The sequence below is a fragment of the Osmerus mordax genome, chromosome 9 (assembly GCF_038355195.1).
Source record: "Osmerus mordax isolate fOsmMor3 chromosome 9, fOsmMor3.pri, whole genome shotgun sequence".
Lineage (NCBI taxonomy): Eukaryota > Metazoa > Chordata > Actinopteri > Osmeriformes > Osmeridae > Osmerus > Osmerus mordax.
In genome coordinates this window covers 11,565,786-11,589,357 of record NC_090058.1, presented here as the reverse complement: position 1 = coordinate 11,589,357, position 23,572 = coordinate 11,565,786, and the positions used below count along the sequence as shown (strand labels likewise).

The following is a 23,572-nucleotide window of genomic DNA, read 5'->3' as shown; positions in this document are numbered from 1 at the left end:
AAAAAAAGGGAATGTCTTGCCACCAGAGAAGAAGACACATGGCTGTGTTACATGTGTGTGTGTGTGGTGGGGGGGGGGGGGTGGGGAAGCAGGGATGGGGGGAGAAATGAAGGGTCTATTTTAAAACCTCCAGCAGCTTCGCCACAGCAGCGGCGACAGTCATGAGCAGGGAGACTCGCTGGGAGTGTAGAGAGTTACAAAACAGACACTACAACATCTTAGGATGAAAGAACAGCTTTTTCTTTTGGACTAAGACATGGATACTTACTGAGAGAAGAACTTTTTTTTTTTTTACTCAAGCAAGCCAACATATTTGAATGGTACTGTGACAGGACTGAAAGATCAGTGAGCCAGCTATTCTTGTAGTCATAATTTGATACATTTGCTTGCTTGGCGATGGTTTCTCTGTGTTCCACAGCCAACAAGGAGCTAGGTTTGAAGCCAGTGTAGACTAGATGTCAGTTTCAATTCAAATAACACCCATGTATGACAGCTTATGACAACAAGTATACACAAGTGGTGAATAAAGATAACCGTTGTGGTGCTTGACACTTTCACTGCTATGCAACAGTAGCAGGCAAACTCAAAGAATGCTGTCAAAAGCTGTCCTGTCCTGCAAACAGAACAACAATTTGCTTTGTGGTAACAATGTACCTGCACCAATGTACTTGGTCTCTGTTTGTGTGTGTAGAAAAGCGTGCGCATGCCTGAATGCGCATGCAAAACGTGCATGTGCATCTCTTTACTTTAGGGATTAAAACACAAGCTTTTAGTAGTTAAGCAAACATGCGCCTCTCAGTAGTTTGAGTGTGTGACTCAGTGTTCTCAAAACTGAAGGGAGAACAACATTCCTGGTGCAAAGGCAACCTTGATTATTTCATTATTATTTCAAAGTATAAACCATCAAATCTTATGTTATTTGGGTCTAGGCCTATCTGACAGCTAATGTTGTACTGCATGAAACTAGAAAGTGTACCTGTAGTTGTGCCATGGTTCTTGCTGCAGAGATAATACTAGAGGAATATAAGCAACAGAGATGTACATTAAAGAATGACACAGTGTCATAGACACTCCTTTGTTTGATTTTGCTCATCTGCATACCTGAAGTTCAACTATTGATTTTTGAGTACTTTCATGGAAGATTGCTGAAGATTTCCTGTCACCAAGTCTCATGTCAACATCTCCAGTTTATGTTTTAATTTTTTGACAGAAAGCTTGGTATTGAGTGGCAATATTTTGTTGTCTAAAAGTGACAACATAAAACCTCTTAACCATAAGCACCAAAAAGCACTTTTGAGAGTAACTCAAATAAAGTCTATTGCTACTTCAGTTCAAATAAGCCTAAATTAACATAATAGGATGTATATGGTAATATTTTTGTTGAGATTTAGAGGTCAGTGCTAAGGTTTATACTGAGACAGTGAGAAGGACTAATGGTCATTGTAGCAACAACTTTGTAACTAACAATTGGATTGAATTGCAACTAAACATTCAGGACATTGTAATGCAATTAATCATTTTTAAGAAAGGCTTGGAACAAAAGGTTATGATAAGTAAGATAAGTACAGTAGGTCTACTGTAAAAAAATCAAAATGACAGTGGTCCAGCCCTTCATAAAAGCACTGACATCTCACTGGACAATTATAGTGCTCTAACACATGGCTTGATGGTAGCTCACAATACAATCCACACTTGAATTGTACTCTCAGCAGGGTCACATCTCTCTCTGCATACTAAAAACAGGCAACCAAGGGCTGGATGAAAAGTCAGAAGTTGCCACTCAATAGCAGTTGTCAAAAAGCCTCCAAAATTTTGTATTGTGCATCTGTAAGTTTACATTTTGCGGGCCACTTCGACAAACTAGAGCCATGAAGCAATTCATTCATTTGAGGAGGTAAGTATCTTGAAATTGCACACATGCATTGGCCCCCAAGGACAAGTCCACATACAGAAAGACAAGCAACCCCCCAGCCAGAAAGGGACCCCCATGTGTACTCTCATGCATGCACACACTTGCACACACACACACTTGCACACACACACACACTTGCACACACACACACTTGCACACACACACTTCGATCACAAATTTACTGAGAGCAGCTATCTTGTGTATTTAATCCTCAACCTTCCCTTGTTCAAACCTTGTGGGAGTAGGCACGTTTTACTTTGAACATTTAATGACTTTTTTGTCAAACACATTGTGGAAGGTACTCTTCTGCTAAGCAACTTGAAGTGCAATGTTTTTGTATCCCTGTTTTTGAACACTTTTAATCACTTTAACAGAGTAAAAAGGGAAGCCAAATATATGGGAGACTGTCTTGATAAAATGGACACAGCCCTACAGACAAGGATCATGTTTGACTGTAACGTGAATGAATGGGCCTCTCTTGTTTTATTCCGACAGAGCATGTGCATGTTAAGTCAAATTGTGCTTCAAGAGCTCTCAACTTTATTGAAGTCTGCGTACTCTGCTCCTAGGCATTCGCAAGGACTTGTAAGAAAAGCACTGACAGAGAGCAGTCAGTTCCCCAGACTCCAAGTTGATACAGCAAGGGTAGGGACTAACTGGCATTAATTTATTGTTGAGTGGTCTTGGGAATCGAAGAGGAAATTTAACGCCTTGATTTTAAATTATAATTCTGGTGACCCATGGTGTCTTGTTATCTAGCTCCTGCGGAGCATCAATCAGAAAATGATTAGAGTTACTGCTTGATTTGGGTTGGAATCCCTCCAAGCTGGAAGTCCTGAAGAAATAAAAAACAGCTGATTTATTAGCAAGGTGAAAACAAGGTGAATAACAGCCTATTATGCATCCTGTTATTTTGATCAATTTGTTTAGACTATTGACAAAATGTTATTCACATATTAGCACTACCGCGCATTATAGTATTGTGAGTGTCTTGTAGTCAGTGGGATATATTATTTTGCCTTTTGGCACAGCTGTAACAGTGCAATTTCCCCAATATTACCCATACCCTAATCTTCTCTATGAGGAATTGTCTGCATACTACAGCAGATGTCATTGAATTGCTTATCCACAGACTTCCAGCGTGTCAACAGTATCATGCAGAAGCCTCATGACTGGAATTACATGCTGTGCTTTCATCCATTGCTGCCCCTAACAATAATACTGAGTTCTATACTTAAAATACCCAGTATATAATACAAACTAACGTACACATTACTGTGGGATTACACCCACAAACTTAAATGAAATCAACTCCCTGGCATCCCTCTTAATGGCAAACAGAGGGCCCATAGATACAAAAGTGTTGTGGCTCTCCCAACAGCTGGGCTTTAATTGAATACCCATGGGGGTATTAAGTCATCTGCTGCAGCTGGAATAATTAGTTCATATTAGCGCTGCGTATTTACATAGAGAATGACATGTCTACATCGTCCATTTAGTTTCCCTCCAATCTCCAGATTGAGGACAGTTAATGAGGCCATACATGTCAGGGTGTCATGTCAAAATCTACAGAGCCCGTCATGCTCCATTTACTGCTGACTAGAATAACAAGTTTCACCTCTTACATTGTCTACCTGCCACTGTAGATCATGTTGCTTCATATCTCATTCACTGCAGAAATTCAAATTGGACAACACACCTTTTTCTTGAGTTGTGAAGTGGCACACCAAACTAAACTCCTAAAGCACTCGACATGCCACTGATGATTTAAACCAGGCGCCTGAGCAAAGGTCTCACTTCAATTTCTGATATGCCTGGGCAATGGAAAGAAGCGTTATAGGCAATCACTGGTGAATTTGCTACTTAAAGTAGCAAACAGATTTGTAAAAATTATAATATAACTGTTAATATTAGAACAGTAATTCCCAAACTTAGCCTACTGGACACTTAAGTCGTTGTACGTGCACAGTGTGCATGCAGTGTGCACTTTAGTATGTCCATGTGTATATGCACATACTAAAGCTACATTTACTGATGCTATCTTTAAAAATAGCCTACAGTGGATAATTACAGATAAATTTCATTTTTTGTGGTTCGGGCCTTGTTCTTCAGGTACTGATTCACCGGTTTAATTGCACTGGTACAGTAAAACAAATCAAGTGCACTCAAGTATTTTGGCAGCCATTGGCCCATGTCTGACCAGAGTTTAATAACCTAGGCAAATATTCAGAGCTGCAAGCAATAAAATGATAGAGAATACGAGAGAGGCCACACAGCTGCGGCTCGACGCTGTTTCTAAGGCTACTACATCAGTGTCATGATAGCGCAGGAGAACTAGCTGTCTTACCCCTAAGCCATTGCAGCAGGTAGGCATGAAAAATGGGGGCAGGTGGGTGAAGGAGAGGAGGTGCAACAAGGGAAAACAGGGGGGGTTGAAGAGGCAGCGCTCTTCAACGGCAGCAGACCACCTCCTTCAGCCGGTGGTGTCATCCCACCAGATAAGGTCTCCTGTCACTCACGCTGACCCTTGGGATACCATGACATTCAGGCAGTGGAATGGTGTCACCATCACTTATTTGACCTTTAAGCAGAAGTTTGCGCAACACTGTCATCATCCTCTGAAACTGGTTGTCGCCGTGGCCGCGGTCGACCAAACAAACCCACGCTGTGCTTTCGAGCAAAAGGTAGCTCAGTTGAGCCGTTGAGCAGTTGCCTGTTGCTTTTATGGCGTATTGGTCAGCTGTGTTAAGTTCTTGTCAGATTCATTTCTATGACTACAGCCTATTGTTATGTATGGACTCCTCAAGTACGCGTACTGTAGGTCTGTAGGGATGGCAAAAGAATATTGAACGCCTGCTGAATATAAGCACAGGCAGTAGCCTCAGAGTGGACACCATTTTGTGACTCATCATTCATTAGGTTTGTTAATGTTCTTTTAAATATGTAATTCCAAATAGCCCTATGAGTTACAGATGAGGATATGCTGATATAGCCAATACCCCCTACGCAAGACAGAAATCACTATGCACCAGAAATTGGGTAATCCTATGGTTCAGAAATTCCTTTGGAAACACAGCCACCTAGTGCAGGCTCAAACCATCACACCCTGACAGATGAGTATGGCACAAACTAAAGTTGGATTTTTATTGCACTTCCTCATCTAATGACATCTACAGCTTCAACCATTTGAATTAGACTCAAGGGCGTAGAATTTAGTAGGGACCACAGGGACGTTTCTACCAAAGCCACGGAAACATGAATTGTCCATATTAAAACTGCAGAGCGAAAACTGTAGTTGTAGTATGATAATTCAGGACATCACAACATTTTAGTTTTTGAATTATAACACTTGCAAAACAGAGCATTAGGCTATATATATCGAAAGTAAGTTTGGTTGACACAGAGCCATAGAGAGAAATGGGGTAGGGTGAAGGTTAGTCCCTGGATTTTCTCTATTGCTCTGGGTTGACAACTGCATCAAAATCAGCAAGCTATCCGTAATATCCAATCAACAACCTCTAGGCCTATTCTTTCCTCTAGTGTGTTTCAGATATTCACACTGATGGTAATCTTGACATAATGCTTGGAATGAAGATCTTGAAATCCCTGTATAGTAGGGATTATTGGATGTAAAGACTCAATATTGAGACAAAACAAAAATTGCTTTCCAACTCCTCCCCAAAATCTCCAGTGATTTCAAAACCTGGAGAACCCATTCATGCTCAGAACTAATGGGTTTCTGTAGACTAGATAAACACACCATTACTCTTGGAGGACGCTGGGGGAGAGGGAGGCTGAGAGACCCATTTGCAATGTCCAACTGTTTATTTAATCGAGAGCGAGACCAAGTTTTTTCAAACTTGCTCAGGATTTAAATAGCAGTCTTTTTCAGTCCTGCATTAGATTGTCTGGATATTGATGTTACTTTTTGTAACAGAGTTTTGTTTTTTTGTACCTTTTTTTGTCACCTTTATGAGTCTCAGAAATATATTTGTAAGTTGCATGGGCAGACAGAGGCACAGTACACAAAATTGTAAACAGACTATTTGATAAATGAATCACTTCATACATGAATATGAAAAAATATATAAAGCAGATATAACTAGGTGACCTGTCTGTAGACGGTGGGGAAGAAAAGGTCTGTCTGTCTCTTCAGGGATAGTTAGACTATTCTGTTGGCTTCTGGGTTTAGAAATATTAAGAAATCTGCAGATTGAAGAAAGTTTAACAACCAACTTGACATAAGAATGATCAGTTCAGACAATGGTTCCAGCAAAGTCTCTCTGAAGCATGAAAGTCAGAGGATAGTGTTTATAATGAATAGAGAAACACAAAGAGTACCTACAGTGTGGAAGAAATTGGGATTTCCTGTGTGCTTACATTATTCAATAATCAATAGAACTATTCATTGGATACTACTTAGTATGTTCTCATGTAAGCTTGCTATTAATAAGAGTAGATTGTGTCTGTGTGTCAGGGTTAATAGATGTTCGGGGTCAGGAGAAAGTACTGGGTACACGTCCCTTGTCATGACTACAAGGAGAGCTCCAACTATGATCTCTCTAGTCTGAGAGTGGTCATGTGTTGGGAGCTGTGAATCTCTTTCTCTGAGACTGTTGAAACATCATTACTGCCTGACTGTCACTATCTATGTTTACATTATTGTGCCCTATAAAAGATGGTCCTCTGACCTTCAGAGGGGAGAGAGACATGATCAAGACCTAAGCCTGGTGTTGTGTTGTCATTTATTGTCAGAGGTCTGGTTTCTCTCCCAATCTGCAGATTGATAATACTTATTAAAATCCAGAACTCAACTGAACTTAGTCACTCCGGTTATGAAGAGGCAGACACAACACTTTCTTCATCACCAGGCATCACCAGGCATCACCAGGCTATTATTATAGGCAGGATACGACATTATAAACCTGTGACTGTCATCAGGACACAGTAGGTTACAATGGGAGCACATATAATAAGTCTGATGATAAATATTCATGTCAGGTGAAAAGGCATTAGCTGATCTTCTGATTGTGATGAACATGCACATGGGATATCCCATTTCTTCCACAACGGTGATATCCTCCATCTTATCTAGACTCACCTGGTACTCGCAGGTCACAGCCATAAGGGCATATGATAGTATCAGCCTGCTGTCATGTCCAGACTTGCTCTGGGTACACATAGGTCCTGATAAGGCACAGACTGGAGGTTAGCGATGTCATGTCATCAGTCCCCACACGGACTAAAGAGCTCAGTAGACTACAGTATAACCCAACCTAGGGAAGTGGTGTGAGGCATGAGTGGAACACACACACACAATCCACACATGCTCTGAGGTAGCTATTCTGCAGGATACATGGCCTCTCTCAATCATTAAGATGTTATTTTGAATATTCAAATCTACTTGCATTCAAGGAGAAGATGGGGAACAATTTGAAGATTCGGACAATGCTCAAACATATTTGGATATATATATATATAACTTTTGTACATTAATTTATGGATATCCATGTTTGTGTGGCTGTTGGCATTAATGTTTGTGTGAACCTATTGCCCTTCTCCAGCACAAAGTGTTGAATGAATTCAACGTCTGACACATTGCTGTAAAATACTAAAAACTCTTTAAACATTGAGCCTAAATTGGCTTCGATTCATTCAGAAAGATCTTTTCAAAAGGATAGAAAGTCAACGACATTATGTTGTTTATTGTATTTCCTGTTTGCATGAACTTATTGTAAAATATAAAGACAATACCACTTAGCATTGCACTTTAGCAGACAAAAAAAATTGCTTTTGTATTGAATTGTTTCGACTGAACAGTTTCATATTTTGTCTCTGGCTTGATCCAAAGTCATTTTTGGCCGGGACTCGAGGAGTGTTTAATTAAGGAAAACAATTTAAGGGAGCACGCTGAACAACTGCTTTACTCTGATTGCTGCCAAAATGTTAAGTTGCATTATTTCAACAGTTGAAACACTTTCTCCCCACTCGAGGGTCAGCCTCATGTCATACCATTAGAGTTTGTAGTGATAAAATGATTTCCCAATGAGCTGGTTCCTCAACATACTCACTAGGAACCATCAATGTAGAAGAAATGGGGACACAACCATGTTGGCAAATACAAAATGACCATAGAACTTGTTTCTCTCAATCATTCAATTCTTGAGCTGTGAGGAGAGATGGATATGGAAAAAGACACCCCTCTAGTGGTCAGAATATCGCCTGCTTCTTCCAACCTTTGTCAACCAATACCTCCTCACTTTATGTAAAATGTTGTGCTTCAACATTGTCCATGACAAGACAAATGACCAATTCTGTCATTTTGGGCTTTGAGGCGATCCTTTGAAGGCCATTATTTTCTGTCAGCAGCCTTTGGAATATGTGAGGCTGCTGAGTGCAGCGTACAATACACATTATTCACCCCTAGAGGGGAGTGTTGCAACAGATCATACTGAGACAAATATGCCAATTCTCTAAGCATCTAGAACAACTTGAGGTGATAATATTATTTGGATTCATGTCAGTGTGAGTGAGTGTGTGCATTAGTCCATGTACGTGGATGTGGGTGAAGTGGATGGCCCTTGAGGTGAGGGCTCAACATCTCAAAACATTCTGGTGGAATTAAATTCTCAATTACACTATTTTTCACATGACAAGGCTACTTTGTGGTACACTAGGCCAGGTACATTACATCTGATCAAATGACATTTTTCCAGTAAGTAATCCATTTGTGCTTTCTTTCGGACTCACTTGCTTTGTCATGCTCTGCAAGAGAGAAACTGAGGGGTATAATTAGCATGGAATTAAACAAAGGATCGAAAAGACGAGAAGGAGGAAGAAAAAGAAGAAATTTAAAAAGTGTGGGTCAGAGTACAACACAGAATGCTCAAAACATGACAGGTCCAAAAGTTGTGATGTTGATCAGGTTGAGGTATGATCAGGCAATGTTGGCCATTTTGTTTTAATTTTCATAGGAAATATGGCAATGTATTGTTCAAAATATCTTGTGCCACAATATATTCCTCTAAACTATTATTTATTACTCATTACTATATATATTAATATGAAGTCTATCAAGAGATCAAAATAGACACTTTTCATTCCTACTCATTCCTTTGGGCACACCAGTTCAGGGCATTACCCCAATGTCATTCTAACACACCTATACCAAGCCACTGAGATGGTCACTCAGAAGGCGGTAGTACAGTCTGTCCTTCCAATGATCACTTTTCTCATATGCCTGTGTACTTATTTTGTTACCTATTCTCTCCATGTCCCTCAACGCCTCTCCCTCTGGTCCTTTGTTTGCACTCAGGTGTCACCCGGGAAGTGGACTGTTTTTTGTTATCCTGCCTGCTTGATCTTAATTACAGCTTCTCACGCTATTTCCATTACTTCTCATGCTCCTTAATACCCTGTCGAGAAATGGTTGTGGGGTTCTCGTAAAGTATTCCTGACTGGCTCATAGCCCCTTTTAAGGGTGTCTATCTTCTAAGGAGATTCAATGGAATGCCATTCCATTGAATGCACAGATGTATTTGAGCTCTCATGACCAGCTCTTCATAATGTCACTAAGAAGCAAAGTGAATCAGTGCTTCAGTTATAGGCCTCTACGTTCTGAATGGCAATCAAGCTTTTGTCAAGATAATCTTTGCTTCACTGCAAAGTCACTATGATCACACCGGTGCTTCGTGTTCTGTTCTGTTCATGCTCAGCAATGTTTCAAATGATTATTTTAGGGAAATGCCACAGAAATTTCACAGAAACTTCCAGACCCTGTTTGTTGCAGACCTTCTCAACAAGGGTTCCTTGTACCATCGGCAAAACCATGCATTTTGTCACCAGGACTCTGTTAGGTAAATGTAATCTTATATATTAGTGTGCTGAAACTTACTATAGAATAATGAATCAGAACGCTTCTGATATTATAAAGTGTATTTGTATTTACAAAAACGTGCAAAAAGTAACTTTCTTTCTGCCTCTCTCTGACTCACTTTATGCTCTCACCAAATCACTGGCGGTTGTGGAAATCCAAACCTTCCCTGTTCTCTGAAAGCTGATTGTTCAGCGAAAGTGAATTTAGGATACTGCTCAGAATCTGCGGCATGCTACTCAGACAGGCCCTGAGACCAGTGGAACCTGACAAATTACAGGCCATCTTGGCATATTATAGGACAAAAAACTGCAGAAAATGTCACAGCTTTGTCCATTGAGAAACAGGGAAACACACTAAGTACAGAGGTTGGACTAAACAGAATTGAAGTGCATGCTAAAATCATAAACAACTTTATTGGGAAACAAAAGTACAAAAAGAGGAAATAGTGTTTTTTATACATAATTATTCTGTATATACAAAAAAGTAATTCATACTTTGAGTACACTGCATCATATGTGGCGTGTGAACCTTTTTATTACAGAAAATTAAAAAAAACGTATTTTTGTAAAATGATGTCTGTCACATAGTTATTTCATGCAGTATTATGATGAAAGGCAAATAGTTTTTCAATGCTTTGTTTTCTACATAAACATTTCACAATTTTAAAAAGTCAGCAATGTGTGATTATGTAAACTTTTTTTTGTAAACATGTGAACTCTGTGTTGTTATCGATATGTACTGTATGCACGCACAAGATCACATTGGAGTAGGTTCGGTTACCACACGCAAAGAAGCTTTCTTATAAGCACCTTCTCTTTTCCCAGTGGAAAATGGTGTTAAATCCTTTGGGAGGCCTGCTAATCCACAACCCCGCCTAGTCTTCATCGGCCCTGCCATTCACGGTGTAAGGCCTGACCTACAATGCACAGGTCAGGGTGAGAGTCAGAGCGTGTGGTTCCCCTCAGATCTGATTGGCTGTGCCACAGTTCAGAATCTCTGGTTGGATCATCGTCCAGCCTATGGGAATGAGTGGGAGAGGTGGTTACATTGGATTAGAGAAGTGGGCCAGGTGCACTAGATAGCTACATAAGAAGGTGTGAGTCATAGAGATTGTACAGTTTGTGCATGAGGATTAGAGTTGGCCAAGCTCATGTTAAGTTTGTCAATGCTGTCCAGATTAGATCAGTAAAAGACTAAAACTGGTGATGCATTTCAATCATTTATTCTAATTATTAAGTATTAAGAATCATAGTGTCTCATATGTGCGGTGTGACAGTAGTCAGAACATTTACAGAACACAATTAATTTTGTTATTATGTTGTGTTCCTAATGTTTTCTGCATGTATGCTGTCATAATTGCAAAACCAAAGCAATAAGTATGTAACAATTAAAATTAATTCCACGAATGTTACACACATCATTTTTCAAACTTATTGATGTTATAACATTTTTCAAAATCTAAGTACTAAGTACATTTAAAAATCTAAATAAGAACGATATCAGTTTTAAAACATTGTCCATTGTTCAGTCTCGTATGTTATAATCAGGTATTCACTTTATGGTACTGTCCCTATCCAATACAAAGCTTCATTGTTGTATATCTCTTCTCCCTCCGAATTTCATTCCCCATTGTCCCTCACCACTTTACTCCCAAGACAACTCCCAAGATGTTTCTGAGGATCTACAGACATCCAATTAGATGTTGCTAGGGATTTGTCCAGCTTCATACTGTAGCTTTGTGTTTTCACTGAAGGTCTCAGGTAATCAGTCAGTATTCCCTTTTTTCTTCAGTTTTTATATCAATTTTAGAGAACACTGACCTTACATGCCAAAGCACTCTTATCACACAATTGTTTGATTGATTGTACTGCTGTTAAACAAACTTTCCTTTTGATGATCCTGTAGTTTAATGGAATCTTGTAAGACTATTAATTTCAATTAAGCATATGGCCTGTTGTTCTTTGAATCATTTTTAACAACAAATATCCAAATCAATTTCCCATAAAAAACATATTTAAACGTATCTTTCATGCATTGTATTGCTACATTTAATGGTCTAAAATAACATCTTGAACAAGAGTTTTCAACACCTTACATACAGGTATTGAAGAATTTTGAAACGTAAATGTTTTGCAAATGAATAAAGTAATCCTTTTAGACACAGTTTACCAGCATAACAAAATTAATTTGCAATGGTGTCAATTCATGTTAGATGACAGTCAAGTCATCTTTAGATTTTACATTGATTGCTTAGTAAGAACTATACTGTTAAAGGGAAAAGCTCGGAGAAACAACAATCAAAACTCACCCTTGCGAACTTAGAGCCGGTTCGCTTCCACAGGTCTGTGCCACGGAAATGGTTGGTGCCCGGGGTGGCATGCTTAGACTGGGCCTCCGGTCCGAATGGCTTCGTTTCACAAAAGGTTTTGGCCCTTGTGCTGACATGGGGAACCTGCCACGTTCCCCCCAAGCACGTGTAAGAACACTGACTCCTGTGGCTGTCCAAGCTTGGGGGGGCTGTGGCACAGGACAAGAATGGGCCTCAAACAGCGATGAAGACGCAGGGCAGAAAACAGAGCGAGCGTTGCTGATCAGTCGGGAGGCCGAGGACGCGCCTGGGTCCTCACTGCTGTTACCTCGGGAGAATCTGTGGAATCTAGGAGATGCCGGGGGAGACGGTGCCTTGAAAGGGAATGCAGACACAGAGTGTGAGTTTGGGGTCATCTCACGCCTCACTGCAGGTGGGCTCGGTAGTCTCCTCTGAACGGGTGGTGGGGTGGGGAGGTCGCGGACGACAGGAGGGCTGGTTGACGATGGAGGAGTAGGCTGCCTTTTGAACACAGAGGGACTGGGAAGCCTGCGGTGCAAGCTACCAGTGACCGAAGGGGTAGTGGGCAACACCCGAGCTCTCAACACAGGTGGTGTTGCAGGTGTTCGGCTATTGACGACTGTAAATGTAGGCACTATTTCAGATTGGCTGCTGCTATCCGGTCCACCTTCATCCTGTTTGTCTCCGGATTCGGATTGATGGAGAGGTGGCTTTGCAGGCAGAGAAAGTGACAAAGCTTTCTTCTCAGCAGAGTCAAAGGAGTGACGTAGGTGGATGACCTTTCGGGACTGCCTGTATAGTGAAGCAGCCTCCTCTGTCTCAAGGTCTTCACTTGTCTGAATCCCTTCCATTTGACTAATATTAGTAAAAATGTGTGGCTTCCATATAGTTCTGGCAGGGGACATGCTCCTGGACCCTCTGGGGATATTGCCTCTACTTGGCAGCACTGTAGCAGACTGCATGGAGGCCCGTAGCCGCTGCGATACAGTTGCCCTCTTGGCCACAGGTGATCGACCTCTGCTCAATACACCATCATCTAAGTCATTAACCAAGAGACTTTGGGCGCCTTCAAAGGAATTGTCCATTAAAACCTCCAGTGGAGGAGGTGGAAGATTGTCCAAATCCAAGTCTTCATTTTTATCTGAACATTCTACCCTACAGCTGGTAAATCCAGCACTAAGTGCAGCCTCTACATTTCCCAAGCCAGGCAATATGGGAACCCCACACTTCCGCACCCCTTTCAAAGGCCCCAGCACTTTAGAAGACTCTGGTTTGGGCTCTTCCATGCCTTGGCTGAAGGTATCAATCAGCTTTTTGACAGAATTCCTGCCCCTGTACAGTCCTGAAGGTGGCCGACTTGGCGGAGGGCTGGGAGGTGGGGTTGCTTTCAAGGGACCCTTAGCTGTTTTCTTGTTCTTTGTCTTGTCTTCGGTGTCCTTGCTGAACTCCTGTTCTCCAGTATTGCATTTCATAAGCCCTGACTTGTTCTGTTTTGGAAGATTGTTGCTGTTTTTCTCCACTGAGGGACGAAGACGATTAGATGTTGGAGTATTTCCTTGGTTTTGTTTAGTGAGATTTGTCTTGTTGTTCCCTGTAGATTTCCCTTTGTTCATCCTGGCAAGCCTTTGATTCAAATCCCTCTGGGTCCTCTCTAGTTCAAGGAGAGTAGGATCTTCTGCTTTGCTTCGGAGGGATTCTTCGGACTGAGATCGACGCTCTTTAGCAACAGGGGTCTTCTTCAGTGCCTTTCGGACCGGGGCTGCAGTCTGTGGTCTTTTGGGGGATTTTCCCTCATCCTCTGTCCACTGACGTCGACTGGTCTTCGGGCTTTCTATAGGTTTAGCTTTGCTCGTGGCATGTTGTGATGGAGCAAAACGTATGCGACCACTCAAAGCATCTTTCATTTTCAGGGTCATCTCTACATTTTGAGGATTCTCAATGCGTTTGGGTGGAAGACGGCGAGGTACATGTTCAGGGTCGGGGGGTGAGGAATTTGATCGTTTCCTACAACCACCCTGAACATCATCAGCATCTTCCTCACCTCCATCATCCTCATCATCTTCCCCATCATCTAAAGAGGCTGATCCAAGCAGGGATTCTGTGTCTTTCTGGAATTTTTCCTTGACGGAACAGCTTGAATCTATCCCCCCCAGAGCTACTTTGGGGCTTTGGTTGGTAAACGTCCTCCAACGTGCTGCTTGACCTCTTGTAAGATTGCTATTGACAACAGTTGGACTACAAGGACAGGTTCTAATGGTCCCAGTTGACTCACAACTTTCTCGTCTGAGCCGTCGCTCAGATCCTGTTAGTGACTCACTTTCAACCCCTATACCACTGTCCTCACTGAACAGTGCAGAGTCATCTGGCCCGGGCTTACGTATTGAGGCGGCTTCAATGCGAGTCAGCAGCTGCATTAGCCTAGCCTCTATTGCATGCTTAGCTTTCAGTTTCTCTTCCAGAAGCACAGAGACCGACGCAAAGTACTCAGCTGCTTCTTCAAGAGCAGAATCCCCAATTCCGCCAACAGATTGGCCCACATTCTGCATCCTCTGAGTGGTGTACTGGAGAAGCTGCTGCAGGAGATCTGGTGGAGGCTCAGCATTGATGGAGCCAGACTTGGAAAGGTTAGAGGACAGGTTTTTCATTAAACTTGGCCAGGCGAGATGTTCCCCATTCTCCTTCAAAAGCATCTCCCCTTCCTCTGCCATTTCTCTGAGTCCCTGGTTGATTTCCTCATAGCGCATAGCCATAAAGGCTACCATAGGCTGCACAGAGACCTGTGTTTGGGTTGCCTGGTCAAGAAGGCTCAACAAAATCTCATATTTACTAATACTAGGGTTTAAAAAGCCATACGCAGCCTGGTGGGCTTTCACTAACGGTTCAGGAAAGTCTACTTTCTGGTCTACAATAGAAGCTTTCTGTTCTTTTTCTTTTTTTTTGATTAGCTTGACGGCTTTGCTATTTTTCTTTGGCTTTCTTCCAGACTTTTTGTCAGCCATGTCCTGCTTGTCTCCGTGTTTTGCTTTTCCCTGCAACAGTTTGTTGGTCTCAATTTCTTGAGCACCGAGTTTATCCAAAAGCACGCACTCTGGGACCACCTCAGAAAGGGAGTCTGTCTTTTTCTGTAGGGTCAAAGTTGTTTCCTTCTGAGTAGAGTCGGTCTGTCCGACTCGTTTCCATTCACTGCTACTTCTTTCCAATGTTTCACCATCTGTGTCTCCTGTTCCTGAAGAGCCTCCACAACTTCCATCATCAGACTGGGACTCACCTGGGATTTCTTGGTGCCCGGGCAATAAGGTTCTACCCCTCTTAAAGGGGCCTTGAGTACCAAAATTATTTCCTTTTGATGGGGAGCAACCCATTTTAGCTCTTCAAAAGATCTTTGTATCCTCAGTAGCACAAATCTGACCAAACTCTGTAGTTCTAGCAAAGACTTACTGGTAGGAAGTTGTTGCAAAGAATAGCCAAGGTCCTTAGCCACCTGCTGTGTCTGTCATTTTCAGATGGCCGTCGTGGTTGAGTCTGGCAAACATTTATCCATATAAAAACGTCCTTGTCAAAAATAAAGTCATTTCAAATGCTTCCTTTTTTCTTACCTCTCCATGATAGGTTAAAAAAACAGTTTTCATGTTTCCCTGTCAATTCTCTTGTCCCTTTCATGATTAGAGAAACATCCCACTGTACCGTGTAGAGGACAAGAGCTGAAAGGATTACAAAGGCTTTGGGTGACCCCTTCAGTGTGCACATATGTCATGTTACAGCAAATAAAACTCACACACGTAAGACCTTAAGCTCATTAAGGTAATGAGGGCTACTTTAAGATGTCTTTTAATAGCATGCACAACAATATTGCTCTGTGAGCCCAGCTGCACACTTCAGTGCCAGACGGGGGAAAACAAATGATAAGAGAAACTATTATTCATAGTTTATATCTAAATGCTTTCTCAAAAGTAGATAACATAATCTCAGAATTACAAATCATTAAAATCATTTTTCCTCAACTATACACAATACTGTAATAAATAAATACTTTAATATAAAATATGTAGCCTGCAATGCACATTCAATTTGATGTTCAACAGTAATATTACACATTTACGTAAGGGTAAAATAAAAATTACAATATTTAATTATTTTCCAACTTAATTGTTTCAGCACAGTGTCTCAAAACAATACACAATCCTAATGTTTGGTGCTTCGGTTGCTGGCGCTCTATACATCCGCGCCTGTCATTTGATCACTTTCATGGCATCTCAGTGCCATCTGTTTTGCTTAGCCTCTAAGCTTGACAGAGGAGGTGGAGCAGGTTATGGGAGAAGTACTCGGAGGCATCCGGAGTGTTGTCCAACTTTTAGTCAACTACCAAGCTTTTAGTCTTGGGAGAATATATTAATTTCACACTTTAGTAGCAAAGGCGGGGTTTTATTACCCGTAAATGTGTCCAATTATTTGCATTAACACAGCTTCATACATTTAAATTTAGTCATTTAGCAGACGCTCTTATCCAGAGCGACTTACTTATAAAACCAACTAAATTAATGCAACTTCAATAATTAAGGCCAGTGCTGCGATAAGTTACTGTAGTGAGGTTCGCAGTTAATATTCCGTACGACTACAAAGCTAAACATACAGTATTATATGATGGGATTTTGTAGAGAATAAATAATAATATGTAATCAAATTTCAGTATTATGTTTACTAAATTCATGTAGCTGTAACTTTCATCTTGTGCATGGGCCATGATAAACATGCAGGAAAACAAGCTTGCTTATTTAGCAAAATTATGACAGGGCAGGGGAATAGAGAGACCTTTGCCTATTCTTGAAAAACTCCTACTTGAAGTACTCCAGTGCTAGGTTTTTGAATAACACTTTAGTATTGTTCAAAATCTTATTAAGTGTAAGTATACATACTATGTATATTGACCAAGCAAACTATCAAGGTCCTGTAGAATGCAAGTCTAATATGAAAAGTAAAAGATTAATAAAGTTTGGGTTAGGGTTGCAGTTCACAGCGTCACTGTTGCTCAATCAGTGTTGCTCACACATCACTTGCACTTTCCTTGGATTTGAGGATCTCATGAACATCTATGTAAAAAAAACATTTTTGTCACAAATATTACATATTCTCATCAAATGCTTTAATCATATGTAGCAACCCAAGCAAAATTATATACTTAAAGTATACTCAGTTACACACATGCTTTTAGAATATATACAGTATATTAAGTTGTCAATAAGTATGTGCATGTACAAACTCAGTACATTTTAAGGTAAATAAATTATAATGAAAATGTATCAAACTCTCATTTATTACATTTAAGTGTATTATTTTTCCGGTTGGGTATGTCAAGAGTAAACTTGAATACTCAAATATGTATGTCATACACATACTATCGAACCTCCAAAGTATTCTTTTTTTTTTAGATAATGCTTTGAATAACTGTTGTTACAAAAGTATAATCATGGATTTAATATATCTGCCCTCTTTTTAGACTCAAGAGATTTCTAATATTAGTGGGGCCAAATAGAGCACACTATTCTGATGTGTGTCTCGAGTCTTTTTGAAGCCTGATTTGGACAAATAGCTTAAATTCAAAAGCTTGAAATTGATATATGATACTTAACCATAGGTACAACTATGGAAATGGGGCCGAGGCCCTTGAGGTTAGAAATGTGGCAATTTACTGATTTTGGTACATTAAAAAAGAAAGAAATAGATCAGCATTTTTCAATAGTAATGCCATGTAGTTGACTGGATTATGATTTATTTTCCTTTAAATAAATAACAACAATTTCAGTACATGTACAATTTAGTTATTTAGCAGATGATTTTATCCAAAAGGGATTTAATCAACTGTACATCCCAGTCATTTTATATACCTCCTTTAAGAAGTAACATTAGCAGTCCCAGTGCTCTGACATCACAATACACTACATATACACTCATATATATAATATATATACACACACTATATGTGTACCCTTTAGCTTATGGTACATGATTGTAAGGCTAAAGAGTACACATACTGTTCTTTTTAAATAGACATTAGGAGACACTCCTATAACCTCCAACCTGGATGTTAATTAAAATGTAATAAAGTAATAAAGAGCAGGCATCATCTCTCCTATAGTATAATGTTTTGATTTGTACTATGAAACGACTAATTTATCAGTAGCTATTTCTGCAAGTGATTTAAAAAAATAAAATAGTAAAAGGATATTCATTTAGGGATCTAAAACATTTCCCCATTGCTGAGCATTAAAAAAATCCTTCAGCATTCGCAACATTCTGTCCAATATTCTTGCAAGCCTAAAGCTTTTTAAAATGTACATGTAATGTTAAGGGATTCATTGTATTTACTAACAATGGAATTGCCTTGCTCATCTGTTTTGCTTTTACCAGCACATGTCCTTTCAGGTTTTTTTAAACATGGACTAATTTCACTATTATGTATGACCAAGAAAACCCAGCATGTATGTGAATAGAAAAAAACTGTAATGAATAAACCCAGGTCATGGCTACAGTTACACAACAAACACCACTATGATATTCCATTATGAACTTAACATTCCCTTAGACCCAAATACTCATTGTTGAGTAACCCTGTGTCATGCCATTAGGCCTTGGTCTTGCCCCTGTCCTCAAATTATTGCCATGTGTGCATATAATAATGATAATAAATAGATATTTACACTTGGTGAGAACATTTATTAAATAGATTTTGTCCGTAACCTTCTTCTTGTGTTGCAAGATGAGTCTATTGTCTTTAAAACATCCCATTTTTGGATTGTGTTAATTGTGGAAAACACCTTCTTGACAGAGTTTGCCCCTGTTTCCGTTGAATTGGCAGTGATGGTAGAATCGCTTAGTCTTGCTACAGGTACTAGCTCCATGGAGCCTGCTCCTGAATCCATTGAAAAATTCTCAAACGTGGAGTCAGTTGAGGTTATGGAGAAGATCCGTACTCGTTCAAGGTAAGTCTGTTTGGATATGTGTTCTTTATTCTTGCAGAGAATCATGTAGCACTTGGGCAGGAAGTGGCAGAATATGATGCCTGAATTGGAGACAATAATGGCGAATGCTTGGATGGCAGAACGTTGTTGGTTCTTAGTGACATATATTGGGATGAAACATATCCAGACAAACAAGTAAATGACCATGCTGAAGATGATGTAGCCAGTTTCATTGTAGCGCTGAGGAACCTTCCTGCCTTTGAGGGCCAGGATAAAACATATGAAGGCTAGCAAAGAGATGTAGCTTAGCATGATTCCAAAGCCCCAATTGGATCCTTCAATGCACTGTAGTTCAATGTACATGGTCTGATCCGAGATACGTTGAACAACTTTAGGTGAGTCAAAAATCAGCCAAAAGACACATATTAATCCTTGAATGGCTGTTCCACAGATGATGATAATAGGGGGCTTGTACAGTTTTTTCATCTTATGATGTTGTACCGGGTCAGTAAGAAAAGCAAGAAAGGTACGCAAAGCCTTTACCAAGATACAAGAGACAGACAATGTGAAGCCAAGGCCGTACATTGTCTGACGAGATTTGCAGATGTCATTGGTAGGCCTGCCAACAAACAATATCACAGCTCCAAAGCTAACTGCGAGTCCAGCAATCATGACAAAGCAGAGGTTCCCACCGGCCACTTTGAAAACAGTACTGTGTCGACCAACAACTAGAATAATAAGAACTGAAAAAAGTAGCAAAAAGCCTATCCCTGAAATAGTGAGCAGTGCAACAGCAGAAGGATCATTCCATTTAAAATAGTCTTCAGTCCTATTTTCACAATGGTCCCATCCCTTCATCGACCAGGTGTTGTTTGGACATGGCTGGCAGTTTTCCTGGTCTGTAAAGGAAATTTGATACAACATAATGTAGTATGTACATTTTGAATAAAGAGATTATTCTAAAATCTATGTACCTTCACACATTAAAGAGTTAAAGCATAAAATCACACACAAAAACAAGGCCAGAAATGAGGATGTCTGTGTATACTCACTCGTAATATTAGAATAAGTTCCTGGTTCACAATCTGTGCAGTCGTAACAACAGTGTATCTGAACAATTTTCTTTGCTGTTCCAGGGGGGCACGGCTTTGAACATATGGATTCAGGGGTCTGCAAAAAATGATAACTTCCTTTAGGCTTCTGCTAATAAACTATGGCGACATGATGATACTATGTCTTAAAAAAAAATTACGATCTCAACTAACGGATGGTTCATTTAGAAAACATGTTTGATGAAGCAAAAGCAGGTAAACTTCTAAGGGATCTGTAATGGGTGTGCAGGTAAGACCCAGGTGCAAGGAGACCAACAATGCAGGATTCATTTTTATCACATAAAAGGGCTTTTCATGAAGAACACAGACCCAGCCGGGATAGACAACAGGAAACACGCTCCATGAAATCAATAACAAATGACAGGGACTTAATACATCGAACCGAACAAGACACAGGTGAACGCAACAACACTAACGACACCACTGAAAGACAATCAACAAGACACAGGTGGAACTATTAAACACAGAACACAGGTAAACACTAGGGCAGACAAACGAAGGCTGGGGCATGGCTGGGGGTGTGACAGGATCAGGTAAGAAAGATGTTTAAAGGTCCATACAACAGTAGAAAACCAGGGGTACAGTAGCAATCTATTACACAAGAACTGGCATAATGTTCAAGAAGAAAGCCATGATCAATAGAATGATGGTGTCTCCAACTGGTGGCCATAGCCTTACGGCTCAAGCACTGCATCCCAGGTAAAGGGTGTTAAAGACTCAAAAGAAAGTATCGTTCCTTGTGCAACAGCTATAACCAATTGTCTTTCCTATTTTTTGTGATTGAGGTAACTTACCGTCTTATTTGACGCTCCCCAGTCTATGTTGTTGTGTTTGACTTCCACAATTCTTTTCATCACATTGTACCCGCCAACAATTTCTAATTTTCTCCCATTTTTATCTCTCACCCAGTTGATCAAGTCATAGCCATTTACAAAGTTCCCTGACTTGTCAAAAAAAAAAGTACGCCCATCTTTAGTGAAATTAATCCTCTTCAGTTCCTGGAGAAGCTAAAAGAAAATTCACTGATGAGGTAACATTGAAAATTAGGTTTTGCACAAGTACACAAAGGGACAAAGACAAAGGGACTTTGTTGTAATTTTAGCCTTACCTTCCAAGGTGGGAAATGTGTATCTCCTGGACAGTCAGACTGATTGCATTTGAGGAGGGACCGTAAAGCATGAGCGATAGACCATGTGGCCAGTGTCTCACGATAAGTCAAGTTCAAATTAACATGATCTACCAAGTAATCATCATTGGCCTCTTGTGCGTTGGGTAGTGTGCAAGCCAAATCAGACTTGAACTCTAAGGATTTTGGTATGGGACATGTGGATGGAGGTACCTTAGCCAGACAATCCTTCTGCTCTTGAACCTCAGGAGTACATTTAAACCTTAAATCCTTGTATTCCTCAATTAAGCGGTTGACAACTCCTGGGCCTGATGTGAGATTTTTCAGGTAGTCCTTGAACCCTGGGGTCGGACTTGATGTGATGAAGCTAAACCCCAGAATACCCCCTACCTTGTTGATGCCTTTTATGTTGGTCAAATGCTGTGACATTGACCAGCCATCACTGGCAATCCAGATGCGAGTGATCCCCCTCCTGATTATCTCTTTAAACAGCTGCTCCACAACCTGTTCTTTGAGGATTAGCAAAACAACTTTGGTTTTGGAGGATTGAATTTTGTTCGCTACTTCGAGAATTCTGCTCTGGAAATTGGCATTGTTAAGGTATTGGGGGAGAACCTCCTCAAATTCGAGGCAAACCTTCAAGTCATCTGCATCTTTCAGGAAACTTCGCAGAGCGGCTTGGCCATAGTCATCATCCCCTGACACAACACCCACCCAGTTCCAGCTGTAGTGGGCCATGAGCTGGGCCATGGCCTGGGTCTGGTGTGTGTCACTAGGGATTGTACGCAAAAAGGATGGGAAACGTAGTTTGTCATCCAGAGTTGCTGAAGATGAAGTGGTACTGATCTGTAATGGAAATATACTTTTTTGGAACATAGACTGTAAATATACATGGTACGAAATAGTTAAATTTCAATATATTTTCTACATTTGCCTTTTTCAGTTTTCAATATGTGTGATGTTTATGTATATTTTAAACTATTTCACAAACCTAATTTCAACACAAGGTGCAATATAAAGCTTGTACTCACTTGAGGTATCATGTTTATACTCAAAAGCCTGGCTACAGAGATGGAAACCTCAGAATAGCGTTCCCCGATGATGATCTTTACCAGTGGTTGATTAACAATGTCACATTGGACTGAAAGGGTGTCATTAATAGTCAGCATTTCCTGCACCTTCTTTAAGGCAGTACTGGAATATGCACAAGAGTCACAGATAACATAGCCAAGACGAATTCCCGGCAAAAAGCCAGAGTTGTTGATTGTTTCAATGGTGTTGATGATGGCCAAGGTTTCAACAAAGGAGAGCAAATGAAAACTGTATAGAATAATACAATAGTTTTTAGCACAATGTTAGCACATTTTCTAAGCTATATGCCATCAGAATTTCACATTCCTTTCTTTTTTTTTCTTTTCTATTTTTTCTTTGGTATTTTGTGTCCTTATAAAAAAATATGGTACTATACACATATCAGAAAAGCAGCCTACTGTAATAAATGAATACATATTAAATGCTACATTAATATGATACATTCTACTGTATATTCTTCCCGAAGCCATCAAAAATATGTAAATTTAAAAAAAAAACTTACTCTGTGCAGTTGTACCTCTGAGGCCCAAGTCTTTTTTCCAGGTCCTCCACTTTTTCATGACAGGGTTTTAGCACCCCAATAAGGACATCGCCTGGAGCCAGAGCTCCACACTGGAAATCAAAGTAGTCACAGCAACTTACTAGACCCAGGATAACACACAGCACCAGGGGAATCCATGACATGCAGAGAAACATAGTGAGTTTAGTAGGATGTGTGTATTGTTCCTGTAAACACAATAGTGAAAGAAATTCTGAGCTTTCCAGGTACAGTCACGGCTTTTATAGAAACAGCCATGCCCCCAATGGGGAGTTGGCATGCTTGCAACTTTGATATTTCAAATATGCCTGAGAAGATATTTCTATTCTGCATGTGTGATTGTCATTTAATACACTAGATTTCAAAGTATGTGTATAATGTATTTCTGTTTATCGAAAAAAGATGGCATGGTAGGAAGAAGAATGGAATTCCTTGGAATTAAAACTGTATCATAGCCATTGATCATAGTCAGGTTCTGAGACTCTTGTACTGTATAAGGTAGACTCACTAAATAATTATTTTGGGACTACTGTACCAAGTAAGGAGATGCATTTTAAAAAGCATAACTGAAATGGGCTTTTTTTTATTTATATTTTCATATATTTTTTTTTGGGATGATTATGTCCATGTC

General features: G+C 40.2%; 2 protein-coding genes across 2 annotated transcripts; both read right to left on the bottom strand.

Moving 5' to 3' along the window:
- Nucleotides 1-10,669: 10,669 nt before the first annotated feature.
- pcare1 (photoreceptor cilium actin regulator 1) lies at nt 10,670-15,479 on the bottom strand. The gene is made up of 2 exons (XM_067243325.1): nt 12,097-15,479; nt 10,670-10,805 (listed from the first exon to the last, which is right to left on the bottom strand). Exons 1-2 carry the CDS (start codon nt 15,477-15,479, stop codon nt 10,670-10,672), a joined length of 3,519 nt encoding a protein of 1,172 aa, XP_067099426.1.
- Nucleotides 15,480-18,632: 3,153 nt separating this feature from the next.
- Nucleotides 18,633-23,099, bottom strand: olfcb1 (olfactory receptor C family, b1). Its single transcript, XM_067243323.1, has 7 exons — nt 22,906-23,099; nt 22,343-22,631; nt 21,294-22,157; nt 20,980-21,192; nt 20,126-20,219; nt 19,086-19,972; nt 18,633-18,638 (listed from the first exon to the last, which is right to left on the bottom strand). The coding sequence occupies exons 1-7, from the start codon at nt 23,097-23,099 to the stop codon at nt 18,633-18,635; spliced, it is 2,547 nt and encodes an 848-aa protein (XP_067099424.1).
- Nucleotides 23,100-23,572: the final 473 nt, after the last annotated feature.